Source organism: Periplaneta americana, chromosome 7, assembly GCF_040183065.1.
Source record: "Periplaneta americana isolate PAMFEO1 chromosome 7, P.americana_PAMFEO1_priV1, whole genome shotgun sequence".
Classification (NCBI taxonomy): domain Eukaryota; kingdom Metazoa; phylum Arthropoda; class Insecta; order Blattodea; family Blattidae; genus Periplaneta; species Periplaneta americana.
This window is the reverse complement of record NC_091123.1, coordinates 80483299-80497714: the sequence shown is the minus strand read 5'-3', so window position 1 is coordinate 80497714 and position 14416 is coordinate 80483299. Positions and strand designations below refer to the sequence as shown.

Here is a 14416-nt window from a genome sequence, read left to right as displayed (position 1 = left end):
TCTATTCTTTTGATATCCCTGTAAGTAATTACTCTAGGAGTCGATTTAGGACACTGCAGATTAAACGATAGATAAATGATATCATGCCCTGATAGTCCTGGTGCAGGCAACTGTCCATGCGTCAGTATTTTGTCGGCATTGTTAGTAATTATCAAGTCCAGTAATGTGTCTGTACCTTCCGTATGATGTGTGGGAGCTAGGGGTAGGATTACCATATCAAGGCACTGAAAGAATGATTTAAGTCTTTTAGTCGTACTAGAATGTAAGTCAAGTAAGTTTGAATTGAAGTCACCCATGATTATAACGTTCTCATATTGCGGCGTTACGTTTAGTAAGGCGGTTTCGAAATCATCTACGTCATATATATGTGGGGGTTTATATACGACACACACTAGACATTTTGTAAATAAGGTGCAAATTTCAATGAACATGAACTCGGGTTTGGCAGAGTACTGGCTTGGAGAATGATGAATAATTTTAGGTCGCAAATCGGATCTAATATAACCAGCCACCCCTCCGCCTCTCTTGCCCTCTCTGTCATTACGGCAAAGCGTATAGCCAGGAAGGTTTACGAGAGTGGAAGGAAGATTAGGATGTAACCAAGATTCGGAGATAAGAATAACGTGAATGTCTAAAGGTGAGAAGATAGAAGAAAATTCGTCAAAATGACACAACAGACTTTGAGCATTCACGTGAACAACATTAAGTGACAAAGGAGAGAAAGAAAGCGCAGCCTTGAGTATGTCTGCGGTACAGGGCAGTGGGCAGGTAGGATTGCTATTGTTCGTGTTAATAGAGGGGACCGGTCTCTGTACACTGACCTCAGGGACTGTCGGGTGAACATGCTGCTTTTTGTTCTCAATTGTACCAACTTATATGCAATTCAAGTTTTTAAATTATTTTCTAGCAATAATAACTTAAAATTACAGTACTAAATGATAAAGAATGTGAAGAAGAAAAATAATTAATTAATAAATAACGTTATTATATGGTAAAAGTTAAAGTGACTTACAGTACTAAATGATAAAAATAAGAATGAAAAAGAATTAATTATTACGTAAAGTTACTGATAGAGTAAAATTTAATATAGATTGAATATTGCAGTATATTAAAATTAGTTGCCTTACTAGTTTTACGCAGCCGACTCGTTCAGATCATGTCTTCTGGGCATTTAATTCTGTGTTTGTGCTCGCCTACTTTGACAATAAGGTCTCCGTCTTGTGTCCACACGTTTTTCAAGCTGTATTTAGTTATGCATTCTTTTAACAGATTATGCCTGGCTTTAGTTAGATCTTCACGGACGGTAACAGTTTTTTGTTTCTGAATACCTCAGCTCTCTTTCTATAGCTGACGAATTTGACAATGATAGGCCGAGGCCTATCACTGTTTCTTCGCCCCACTCAGTGACTTCTGTCGATATCACTTTCAGTTAATTGTACTCCTATTTTAGAAGCCACGTCAATGGCGATAGTGTCCGTGTTCTCAGACTCACTTTCACTCACACCGAAAATCCGTAAACACTGTCGCCTCTGATATTGCTCCAGATCGTCCACCTTCATCTGGAGCTGCCTAATGTGCCTGTCCTTCTCCTCTAGAGCTGTTTTCAGGCTTTCTATCACAGCACTGTTTTCAGCAATAGTTTGTTTCAAGTCCTCCACAATGGCGATCCTGATGGCCTGCGTCAGTACCTGCAGCATGCCGGGATCTTTCAACGCTTCCACCATGACGCGTCGAACAGCTTCTTCGGAGAACTCGCTGGGAGATGACTTCTTATTATTGCTATTTCCACCCATTTTGTCGTAGAAATCGAATGCGAAATAACACAAAATTATATACCACGACACTTTTAAACACTTTCAAATAGTAATGCACTCTAAAACCGCTGCTAATAATCACCTAAGTCGGAGCGTAATAACACGTGTCTAGCAGCTATCCGCCATGACAGTACCAGTATGATTATATCTCGTGACCAGAATATTATTCGAAATGGAAATACAATATAAAAATTAGAAATTTATCCTTCGAAGAGGTAGAAAAATCCAAATAACTTTGGAGTACCAGTAACAAATATAAATTACATTCGGGAGGAAATTAAACACAGAATAAATATGGAAAATGCCTCTTATTATTCGATTGAGAAGATTTTGTCATCTAGTCTGCTGTCAAAAAATCTTAAAGTTAGAATTTATAAAATAGTTATATTACCGGTTGTTCTGTATGGTTGTGATACTTGGGCTCTCACTTTGAGAGAGGAACAGATAAGGTTGTTTGAGAATAAGGTAATTAGGAAAATATTTGGGGCTAAGAGGCATGAAGTTACAAAAGAATGGAGAAAGTTACACAACGGAGAACTTCACGCTTTGTATTCTTCACCTGACATAATTAGGAACATTAAATCCAGACGTTTGAGATGGGCAGGACATGTAGCACGTATGGGCGAATCCAGAAATGGATATAAAGTGTTAGTTGGGAAGCCGGAGGGAAATGGATTTGAGGGAGGTGGGATATGATGATAGAGACTGGATTAATCTTGCACAGGATAGGGACCGATGTTGAGCTTATGTGAGGGCGGCGATGAACCTCTGAGTTCCTTAAAAGCCGTAAGTAAGTAATGACATAATATTTATAATTGAAAATATCGAGGTGGGCAAAAGCGGACGTTGGAAACCATTCCAAACTGGTATAATACTGGTAACAAAAACAATTCTTGATTCTCAAGAAAGTTGTCATAATAAAGCGAACTTCAAATATCTTATGCTAGATAGATCCACACAGGATGCGTTAGGAAATTTATTTTCTATTCTCCGTTCCATAAATTCAATCCCGGATGCAAAAGAATTTAAAAGTGCATTACGATTTCTCAGTTTTTCTCATAAACAGAGCATGGAAATTACGCAGTTTGCGATTCTGAACAATTAGTTGAGTTTCTAGGTACAGATGTAAGTAATCCCGAAACAGAAAGGTCTAGTGAAGATGTGAGCTAAAGGAAATTGATATAGGCTAAATTGTAATTTAACTGAAAACAGAAATATTAACTGAGTGAACAACAAGCTCTTTACTACTTGTTGGGATCAGTTTTGTTCAAAATAAAACAAAATAAGTTATAGGCATATAGTGTTTGTGAAAACTGTTTTTAATCTATAATAGTAATAACTGATAACAGGGATGAATCTATAAATTTTATTAGCAATTAGTGACTCTCAAGTTGTAAAAGGATATGTCACTTGTATACCCTTGTAAATCTGTGATTGATATAATTCTAAATGTAGAAAAATGTTTAACATTTATAGCAAATGAGTTGACACTAAAGGATTTAAAGTCTTTAATTATTAACACTTCAACTCATACGTTCCCAACTTGTCATAATATTTTTGAAAAAGTCTTATCACTGTATTTTAGAACTAAATGTATTTATTGTTAAGAAAATTGTCTGTTATAGCAAATGCACTACAACAATCTGCTAAATGGTGGCAGTGCAAGTGTTGGTACGAGAACTGCATAGAAAATTGCTGATGTTATCCCTGTTGAAATGGATATAACGTAAATAATAAAGTGTTATCTCTAATCAGTCATTTCACTATGTCAATAATGTTTATTAATCCTCGTCTCCCATATTCAATAAACCACAACAACATGTATGATATCGCCTTTAATGACCTTCCTTCTAGCATTACTGCTTACGCTTCTGAGCCGAGCCAGGAGTAAATATGACTGCCGCCGCCGAGAATGCGGTACTCTCTAATATACACTGCTCTGATGTAACCTAGGTCATGATAACTTCTGGAAAGAAGATGAGATATGATCATAGTATCGAACATTATAAATGAAGCGGACGCATGCATTATGAACACGCTGTAGTTTTTGAGAGGAATCAATCCTGAGATCACTGAACAAAAGTCGCAGTTTTACTCCTGTGAGTAGTTGTGTAGGCAAGGCCCAGTGCACTGCTTTGCCCGAGGGCCTATAATGCTGTTAAGACGGCCCAGATGAAATAGTCTCTCTCTTCTAACATTCGCTGTTACATGGCTGGTTTTCTTCCTCCTTTCTTTAATATTATCATGCTGCTCTCCTAATTTTATATGTTGTCTGTTGTGATAATATTGTGTTATTTCTTGAACAGTACATGAGAAATTAATGTAAAATTAAAGCAGTTAACCAGAATGAGAAAATGAAAGGGAAACTTGAATGGTTCCACAATAAGGATAGAAACGAAATGCCCAAATTGGCATAAAAACAATGTACAAGTAATAAAACATACCTTTTTCTAATGAGAGGAAAGGACAAATAATTGAAAAGGCAAGTAAACATTATAACAGTGCTCATAAAAACATTATCTTAAAAAACAAGATGTTACTAAAAAGTTAAGTGTTAATAAAGGCCCAAAATATTAATACTAACATATACGTAGCTGTCTATGACATTCTCTACAGCACTCGGCAGCAAGCAGGCCTGGCATCAGAGAAGAACATAAACCATGAGCGATTATTAAAATATATGATCCACAAAATCCCCAATAATTTAAAGTCATTCCCAGTGAACGGGGTCCTCTAGGGTCATCTATTAAAATTACAGTATTCACATTGTTTACTAACCTTGACTACAGAAGATGTTGAAAATGATGTCCCTTTGCTGCGACACATTCCTGACATCTCCGAAGAAAATTGATATTTACATGTGCAAGTTCGTCTTCTGTAATTCTCCTGATTTCTCGTACAATACTGTCTTTTAACTCACGGATTATGTGCAGATTGTCTTTGTATACCAGTGATGTCAAAGCAAGCGCATTTTTCTGACTTTGACGTCGTGCGCGGGCATCAAGCGCTAGGTATGCTAGGAGGAATAAGCAGCCTGTTGGATTAAGAAAACAGTTGTGCACAAACTTCAAACAGAACATGAAATTTTAGGTCGTTATTTTATATGGCTTCTTTCTGTTTGTTATTTTCTATGCTGTCTGCAAAACAAAAGTACTAACATCTATTTTTAGCCTAATATTGCACTTGTGTTTTAAACGTTAATAACATAATAAAGAGTAAAGAAGGAATATTCACACAAATTCCGTAATAACTACAACTATATTGTACTAAGTGAATTAAACACATTATTCATAAAGGAAGTCTTATCCCAAATAAAGACACTGAATATGACATAAGTTGAAATTGATATTGATGGTATCTTTAGCCTTATAAAAGTAATCAAAACAATATTATAGTACAAAGCAAAGTAGTCTAGGTATATGTTTTAACTGTAACTAATATTACATAATAAAACTCTTATCACATTATGCTTTTAGGTGATATTGGTGCGCAACTTTCTGTTATCAGAATATTAAATTATCTAGAAATCTGCTGAAGCTATAGAGCTGACGTTTTACCAACACATAGGCACATATCTTTTGTTTGTGATGTAACAGTATTTGCTTTATTAATTCATTTCCTTACAAAGATTTTTCATGCGAATATTTTCAAACATTTTAATACACTATCTTCAGTAATACGTATTTACGATATATTAGATTTACGAAAACATTGTTTTAGTACCTGTAAGACTACTAAACAAACATATCTGCAAATTTCACTTTTCTGTAAAACAGTTGAGAAAATATTCCTTTTGAATAAAAAAGCAAACTTGTGAAAAATGAACATTAAAATTAAAACTTACATTCTTATAATGCACTTATACTTCTCAGACAAATCTAAAAATTAACATGGATACAGTTTTAATATGTTCTCTTCCCTTTATTCATTGAATCAGTGCTGGCCATCCCTGTATATAGCTTGACCAAGCGGCATATACTAACTCTTTCGTCTGTCTCTTTCCTTTCCGCTGTAAAGCGCTCAGGCTCTCCTGGGCTCAATAGCGTGCACTTACTCCTATGGGCATCAGTTGACATCATTGTTGTATACTTTATTTTTTAGATTTCCCCATAAATAAAAATCGCAGGCTGAAAAATCGGGGACCTAGAGGGCCATAATCCTCTACTAATAATCTTGTCCTTGAATATTTTGCTTATCAAATTCAGTATTTCAATAATTTTTAGTAGTTTGTATATATTATATCAGTGTTTTCAGTGTGCAGTACCTGCATGTATATGTATAAGAATTTCCATGAAACTAGATATGCTAAGGTGTTCATTTAGTGTTTACCGCCTAACAAAGGACCTGAAGATACCATTTGTGGCAAAAACGTTCGTCCTCACCCCCACCGGGGTCCTATTATGAGTTTGTGTAACTAGGTCATGTGTTGACTTATTTATACAGAGTGATTCACGAGGAAAGGTAGAAAATTTAGGATACGATATCTTAAGGCCGTTTTGAGTGAAAAAGTGTATATGAACATAGGTCCGTTTTCAAACAGTGGTGGAGCTAGATTAATTTTTTTGGTAAAACATCTAGCCCCAATGTGAATCAGACGTTACCATATGCTGCTGACATGAGACAAGATCACCAATTGCAATGAATGATGTAACATTGGAATCTGCATTGTGAGCAGTGTAGATAAGAGAAGAGAAACAAACCGGGTGGTGGGACATTACAAATGTCACAACAAATACACTATCACTTATCAGTTCATAGCAGTTCAGTCAGCTACCTAATAGCACAGTAGCTATACAGGTACAGTTATCGGAAGTGTTAAGTTGTGTTTTTCAAGGTGCCTTATAAATTTTCGACTACAGAATACACCGATATTGTGTATGTTTATGGTTTGTGCGCTGGAAGTACCTTGCATGCCGTCTCTGAATATGAACGACGCTTTCCGAACAGAAGGGTACCATATTGCTGAGTATTTACTATCTATGGGGTTGGATGAAAGACTTGGTATAGCAAAGGAACGGGGAAACGAGAGAGGCGCTAATCGACCGTATTTTGGATGCGGCATAAGAACAGCCACGAGCAACTCTCCCGAGCGATGAGCGCGATTCACGCCCGAGCACAACAATGCATTGAAGCAGAAGGAGGTACCTTTGAAAATGTACGAAAACATCGACCCCCAACATCTAGAATATTAGGTAATATGAATATAAACTTTAAATTTGTCTGTTATCTGTCTCTAAATGCGAGTTAGTACAATGGAATCTCAGACGTTTTTGTGAAATCAAAGAGCTATATCTCCGTAACTGTTCGAAAACGGACCTATATTGATAATCAATTCTCCCTTGATAATCAATTCTCCCAATGGCGATGCACAAAGGCGGGAGTGCCGCAGGGATCCGTATTAGGACCACTACTCTTCTCTATCTACATTAATGACGTATCAAAGAACTTACAGTATTGCCGATATCACCTCTATGCCGACAACCTACAACTTTACATACATTCCAGACCCAATACGATCAATGAATCGATTGACAAGTTAAATTGTGACCTAGCCACTGTCTCCACTTGGGCGGCCAATTTCGGACTCGCACTTAACCCAAGTAAGACTCAAGCTATAATTATTGGACATAAGCGTTTAGTTAACTCCCTTAATAACAGTAATCTTTCAGTTGTTACCCTTAACAACATGCTAATCCCTTATTCATCTGTCGTAAAAAATCTTGGCTTCTTTTTTTGATAATAATCTAAGTTGGAATTTTCAAGTTAAAGAAACGATAAAAAAAATCTGTTCCTCCATTCACTGTTTGAGTTGCTTGAGAAACTTCTTGCCCCAGCAACTAAAACTTACCCTAGTACAAACCCTAGTAATGCCGCACTTCGATTATTGTGACTTTTGTTAAGTGACCTGAGTTCTGAATTGTCAGTCAAGTTACAGCGAGCTCAGAATGTGCGCGTCAGATACGTGTGCAACATCTGACGATATGATCACATATCACTGTCCTTCGCAAGTCTTTCGTGGCTCCGACTTAAAGAACGCAGAACTTTACACTCTTTGTCTTTACTCTATCGAATTCTGCACATCTCAACACCAAATTACCTTTCGTCTCGTTTCTCTTATCTATACTCTAATCACGACATAAATACCAGATCACTTATCTGTGGCACGCTAAGTATACCTCTTCATAGAACATCTTATTATTCATCATCTTTTACAGTATCCACCTCACGTCAATGGAATTCCTTGTCACAAAGTATTAGGGGCTGCAAGACAATAAACACCTTTAAAAACAGCTTAAAAGATAACCTTATTAGCATTTCACTCCAATCTTACTGATTTAAACTATCACTGACTACATTGTTACTTCATTCTTTAGACATCATCCTGATAGTGCTGTATTTTCAAAACTGTCTCATAATAATCTCTTTCTGTTATCTAATATTATTTGAAATATATTAACATTCTATGTATTTTAGCTTAATTCTGCTACACAGTTTATTTCAGTGTCTAATTAATAGTTCATAGTATTTTGTTGTTTAATTCGTATATAACTGTATACATGTAACTCTCACTTAATCAAATTGTTGAATTCTTTGTAAGTTCATGCATATGTATATACACTTTTTGCTGGTTGAGTGGAAGAGAAGGCCTTACGGCCTTAACTCTGCCAGCTAAAATAAATTATTATTATTATTATTATTATTATTATTATTATTATATTCATATGAACTTTTTGACTCAGAATGACTTCAGAATTCACATCCTAAATTTTTTACCTTTCCTCGTGAATCACCCTGTATATTAAAGATAAATGATTGACCGAACCATATACAAATATATGTTATTTTATTGTACCTGCATATCAGATCACTGTGCCAATGAAAACACATATAAATGATAATTTACAGTGATTCTATGCAGAAATAAGAGGCTTAAAAATTTGTGGGTTAGGCAGCTCTGGTACTGAGCCACTCAAATTGAAACAGGAAGGAAAAATGAAAAGAGAAAAGAAGAAATAGAATAGTCAAGAAATCAAAAAAGAAAGGAAACATCAAGAAAGGAAAAAAGAAATGGAGAAAGAAGGGAACCACATAATAGAACAGATTTATACGTATATTTATAAACTTGACACTCCTGTAAGAGAAAAGGTCTATGTTCAGTACTTGTTTAATATTACACACAAAAAAAAGTATGATTATATAATATGTAAACACACGTTTTATTTTACTTACAGTATTTACTGATGAAGAATTGGATGCACTCCTAGATCGCAGTGATTTGCTGGCTGAACATGCAGAAAATCAAATGCAGGCTAAGTCTAAGACAGATAATAAGATCTATAAAGTAGTAGATCAGCAAAGTGGAAGTCAGCCTAGCTGAAAAAAGTCGACATTTTGCAGAGCTCATGTCGTTAGCAGCTTATCATTTAAGCCTGCTTATCTACCTTATAAATCATCAATTCATGAGTGTATATATATCTCAGGCAATATTTTTCGTCAGATGAGGTAACTTAAGGCATTTGCGTAAGTTTGTATAGAAATAAGTTAAAATTTTCTGTGAAACAAACAGAAACATTTGTACATTGTTATTGAAAATGTTATACCTGGAACCTTGAAATTAGGCTATATACGAAATCTCATTTGTTAGCTAGAGACGTGTATTTTATGATTTATTATGAAATTCCAGTCCATTTTCAGTTGTCAGAAAGTATTAATAAATAAACATTACTTTTTAACTGCAGTTATCCTTGCACATTTCATAGAATTGATGAGGAAATAGGCAGGAACATGTATCATTTGTATATTTTATTTAGTGCTAACACCGAAGCTGATGCAAAATATTGATTTTTTTTTAGTTTAACATCACAATTTTTTATGTTAGTGTCATATTGAACACATACTTAATGCAACTTAAATTGCTATTAAATTTTGAATACACATTGGAGAACATGTACATTTTTGTGATAAAACTTGAAATTATTAAAGGGTAGAATAAACAGAATGTTTATTTATATTTCAGTAGAGTATTACTTCTCTGAAGTGAAGTTTCTTCTATTTTGAACAAATATTCTTACATATTCTTGCCATTTGCATTTTCTGCAGGACCCTTCATATGTATCAGCTTCCAGTGTCTTTTGTTCTTTGTAAAATAACAGTGATAAAGTACATACCATATATTTCACACTTCCAACCTAGTGCTTTATTCTGGAGGGTCTTGTTGAAATTGGTAAAAAATAATTATAATTTTATCAGTTTTAACATTAAATTTCACCTTTGTTGTTGCAGGTTTTTACAGTATCTCTTCCTTTTCTTTCCTTTCATTAACAAGTGTCACTGGCATTTGTCACATTGTCATGATTCTTTTCACATAATAAAGTGTAACTGCATACTGTAAGAGTCGCACTAGTTCATTTCCTGTGATACACTTTGAAGCAGTTGTTTACTTATCTACTTTGCGTTTTCTGCAGTGAATTGTGGTTGCTTTCATGTGACTGCAAGTGGAGGCTTTCGTCCATTTACACACTAACTTTAACTGTATGTTAGGTTCATAACAATATGAATCATAAAGGAATTTGATAATTTCTGTACAGTTAATGTAGTTAAGATATTCGGTCCTGAAATATTATAATCCTACAAAATTTAACTTATCTTTCGGAAAATTTTACTAGACCCTAGTATTGGTGTTAATGTATTAATTACCAAACTTCAGCTTTCTGCCATAATTGAAGAGTCCACTGCAAGAATGATGGATGTCACTTTCTTGTCGAAAATGAACCAAGATTGTCAATGCATGGCTTAAGACTTATAGAATGTACATACAGAGTTATATGGCATTAACACTGGTAGTCATTGTCCAGTAATGATCGGAAAATCACAGTTAAGCTTTGAGCGCTAAGCATTTCAAACTTTCAATTGCTTCTCCTGCAAAATGTATTCCAAATGACATCCATCATTCTTGCAGTGGACTCTTCAATTATTACCCAGATTATTGAAGTTTTAGTATTATTTTAACAGCAGATTAAAAATACACCAATTGTCATAAATTTTGAACATTGAAATTATTATGAAAGTTACCTTACTAATATGTGTGTACAACTTACTAATTGTTTTCGTTTTATGGAGAATATCTCAGACATAAAATAAATGTAAAATCTACTCATTTTATGTGTAAATTTTTCCATATTTGAATATTTAAAAAAAATATGTCATTCTTTTTTTTTATCCAATGCCACCAGGTTGTCTTTTCGACATTTCTGGTCTTCTCTCCTGGCAGTGGCTTAGTTGTAACCCACTTCTGAGGTTGGGGTGCCTGGAAGGTGGAGTTACATTACCCCGATGATATAATGATTATGATTATGTGGTGCCAGGAGAGGTCTTTAATCTGATCTTATCCTAAACTCAAGACCATGGAAAAATTCCTGTGCTCTAACCAGGAATCGAACCCAGGACCTCATGAACTATAGCCAGAAGCTCTGACCACTAGACCATGAGGCTTGTCGATGTAATATATCAAAAAAGAAATTTTAGTACCTTGGTAAGTTTTTCTTATTAATTTATTCCTGACACACAGTAAAAAATGTTGTGTAAATCAAAATTTGTAGACACTGGAGCATTTTTCATACTGCAAAATGTTGAAAGAAAAAGAGTGCCAACAGTGGGCATGCCAGTATGGTGTGATAATTTAAAAGTCAGCATCCTGCAGATAAGATATGGCCGCTGAGTGATGTAAAAAGAGCGACAATGCTAAAAAGTTATGTTTTTCTGGTAAAATAAATTTCAAATATTTTTTTGGTAGATTTAAAAAAAATGTATTTTTCAACAATCTTGATCATGAATAATTTCTAGGAAAAATTGTTCTGGGGCCAGGTATCGATCCTGGGACCTCTGGCTGAACACACCAGTGCTCTACCGACAAGCTACCCAGGATCTTCACCCTACACAGACTCAATTTTTCCTCTTATATCCACACACCTTGAGTGGGCTGACAAGACGCCAGAACCAACATCGAGTGCACACAAATTCTGTGTGACTTGAAATTGTGGTTTTCTGTTAACGTACCTACAGTAACGTACATATTGTGCAAATCTAGCTTTTAGGCAGAGCTCCTGTGAAGCAGACTTGAATAATTTATAGGGAAAAATTGTAGCTCAGTCAGAGTGCTGATGCATTCAGCCAGAGGTCCCAGGATCGATACCCAGCTCTGGAATAATTTTTCTCTAGAAATCATTCAAGTCTGCTTCACAGGGAGCTTTACCTGAAAGCTAGATTTGCAGTCTTGATCACATTTAAGGGCCAGGTCCTCTTAACAGCACAAACTTCGCATTTGTATTTGGCATAGCTCTATATTTTACTCCAACCATGCTGTTATATGTAATAATTTTAAATAATCTTTGAGTATGGAACATATCCATACTCTTGTGCTGTGTTTCGTCTAGATTTATACCAGTAAAGGTTTACGCATTTATTTGCTTTTATTTGTTATGGAATATAATACCACATGAGAAATGAAAATAGATTCAAGCACAAGCCAGGAATTCAGAAGGACACTAACTTATATGTGTTACAGGTTAGCTGTTTTATAAATCTAGTACAGATACAGTGAAGTTATCGAAAGGTTAGTGAAGATTCAGCATTTGTTCTTGAGTTATTCTCTTGTCATTTTTGCAGGTATATTCCACAATGATTTCACAGTGAAGTATCTTTACAAACCTAGGTACTACATGGGAAACTTTGCAGCTCTCTCTTATAAATTCTGTTTTAATATGCAGGTTACTGGTATTTATACTGCATATATAAGGAAAAACCTTTTGTATTTCTTAGTTGTCATAGATAAATGTATGTATGAGAAGATTAATTTGAATTTAAACAGCAATACAACAAAAGTACAACTAGTGAAGTGCCTATCCACTTCACTTGCGCGATTCGAGTTCGCATATTGCGGATAGGTGGCAGGACTCTGACCCATTTTCTAATTGCACAGCACTTATGCAGGACACACTATGCGTGATGTGTATCTGTGGAGAGTAATGTCGTGTACTAGGGTGAGTGTATAAGGTCATCATCAGTAGCTCTACAACTCATTGCTGAGTCTTGGCTTCCTCAAGGACTCGTCTCCAGCCATCGCGATCCAAAGCTACCATCCTCCAATTTCTCACCCCAAGAGCTCTCGCATCACCATCCACTCCATTAATCCTTCTCGATCTCGGCCTTCCTTTCCTTCTCGTCCCATCCGGCTGTGTTAGCATTACTCTCTTTGGGATCTCTGCCTCTTCCTTCCTTATCAGGTGTCCTGCCCATCTTAGCCTAGTTAACATTATGTATTTAGAGACTTCGAGTGTATAAGGTAAAAACACATTATTGACACGGCACGGCACAGAATGTGATTTCCTGTGCTGTCACGTTCTGTATTCAATGTGTGGTATTCGTTTTCTCCATTTATTTACGTTGCTTAGAATCACACTGTTCCCACGCCACAGACGCCACATTCTCTCCAGTGTAGCACTCGTGCCATCACGTTTCGATTTTGTGTTGCACCAGACATGGTGGATGGTAGAGAGCACATGCAGTTTCATTATGGAGGAATACATCTTTGAAAAGGTAAGGCAACATGAATTTTTGTATAATTTTAAGTCCTTTAATTACAGAGACTTAAACATGAGAAATGAAGCTTTGGAGGAAATGGAGATTTTAAAATGAGCGTGAATACTGTATATCAATTTATTTCCTGTATAAGTAACTAACCTCATTATTTCCATTATTATTATCTTTATATTTAATTTGAAATGTGGCGGAAAATTTTATGAAAACTATACATCCTGTGAGGTTGTGTGATGTCTCAATCAAAAGCTAATAATATTAATATTGCGGTAAAATCTAAATGGCTTGTAGTGAAGTTCATAAAAATTTTTAAATTAAAAAAATAAAATGTGCATCCATCACAGCAAAGCATATACTGTAGGACATCTTGAAGTTAATTTTGTAGTGTTGTGCAGAGGGTCGTGGTTCACGTACTGGCTTTAAATGTACTTTATCTTAATTTGAGTTATGTGTTAGGTTTTTTAAGGTCCTGAATGGTGTCAGTAATGTGGGGCTTTGTGTATAGGGAAAGCTATTGTTCAAGTAATGAAATTTGAAACAATAAAACATCGAGTTTCCTTAAAACGATCAGAAATGTAGTTAACGAAGCCTTTTGTACATGCGAGATGTTGACATCACAATATCATGCTTTTCGAGACTTAATAATAATGGTTTGCTCATTCACAACCGTGGTTCATCTTTCAACTTTCACGTATTTTTTTCGTGTTGCAATGTGTATTTTTTTTATCTGGTGTTACTAAAAAGTAGTAAGTGTTGTTACGTTGTGAATTTAGTTCATTAGTTCATTATTATGAGTGTAGCCGGGCTACCAAGAAAACGTGGTAGAACGTTCAGAAATGTAACTGCATCAAGAACTCATAAACAACTACGTAGGAATAATGTTGTTTGTAACTCGGAGAAGTTAGAGACTATTGTAACTTCGTATTCAAGGTGTATGTGTCATTTATTACCATCATCATCATCATCATCATCTTCATTATAAGTAGCAGCATTTTATTGTGGCATTC

General features: G+C 35.4%; 1 protein-coding gene across 1 annotated transcript in view; it reads left to right on the top strand.

Annotated features, from left to right (window-relative positions):
* The window catches only part of LOC138703224 (lymphocyte-specific helicase-like), a 60865-nt gene extending 51527 nt beyond the window's left edge, over window positions 1-9338 (top strand). Inside the window, exon 15 of the mRNA XM_069830936.1 lies at window positions 9047-9338. Within this exon, the coding sequence (XP_069687037.1) occupies window positions 9047-9192 (146 nt within the window). The 3' untranslated portion in view covers window positions 9193-9338. The remainder of the gene's footprint in view (window positions 1-9046) is intronic.
* Window positions 9339-14416: the final 5078 nt, after the last annotated feature.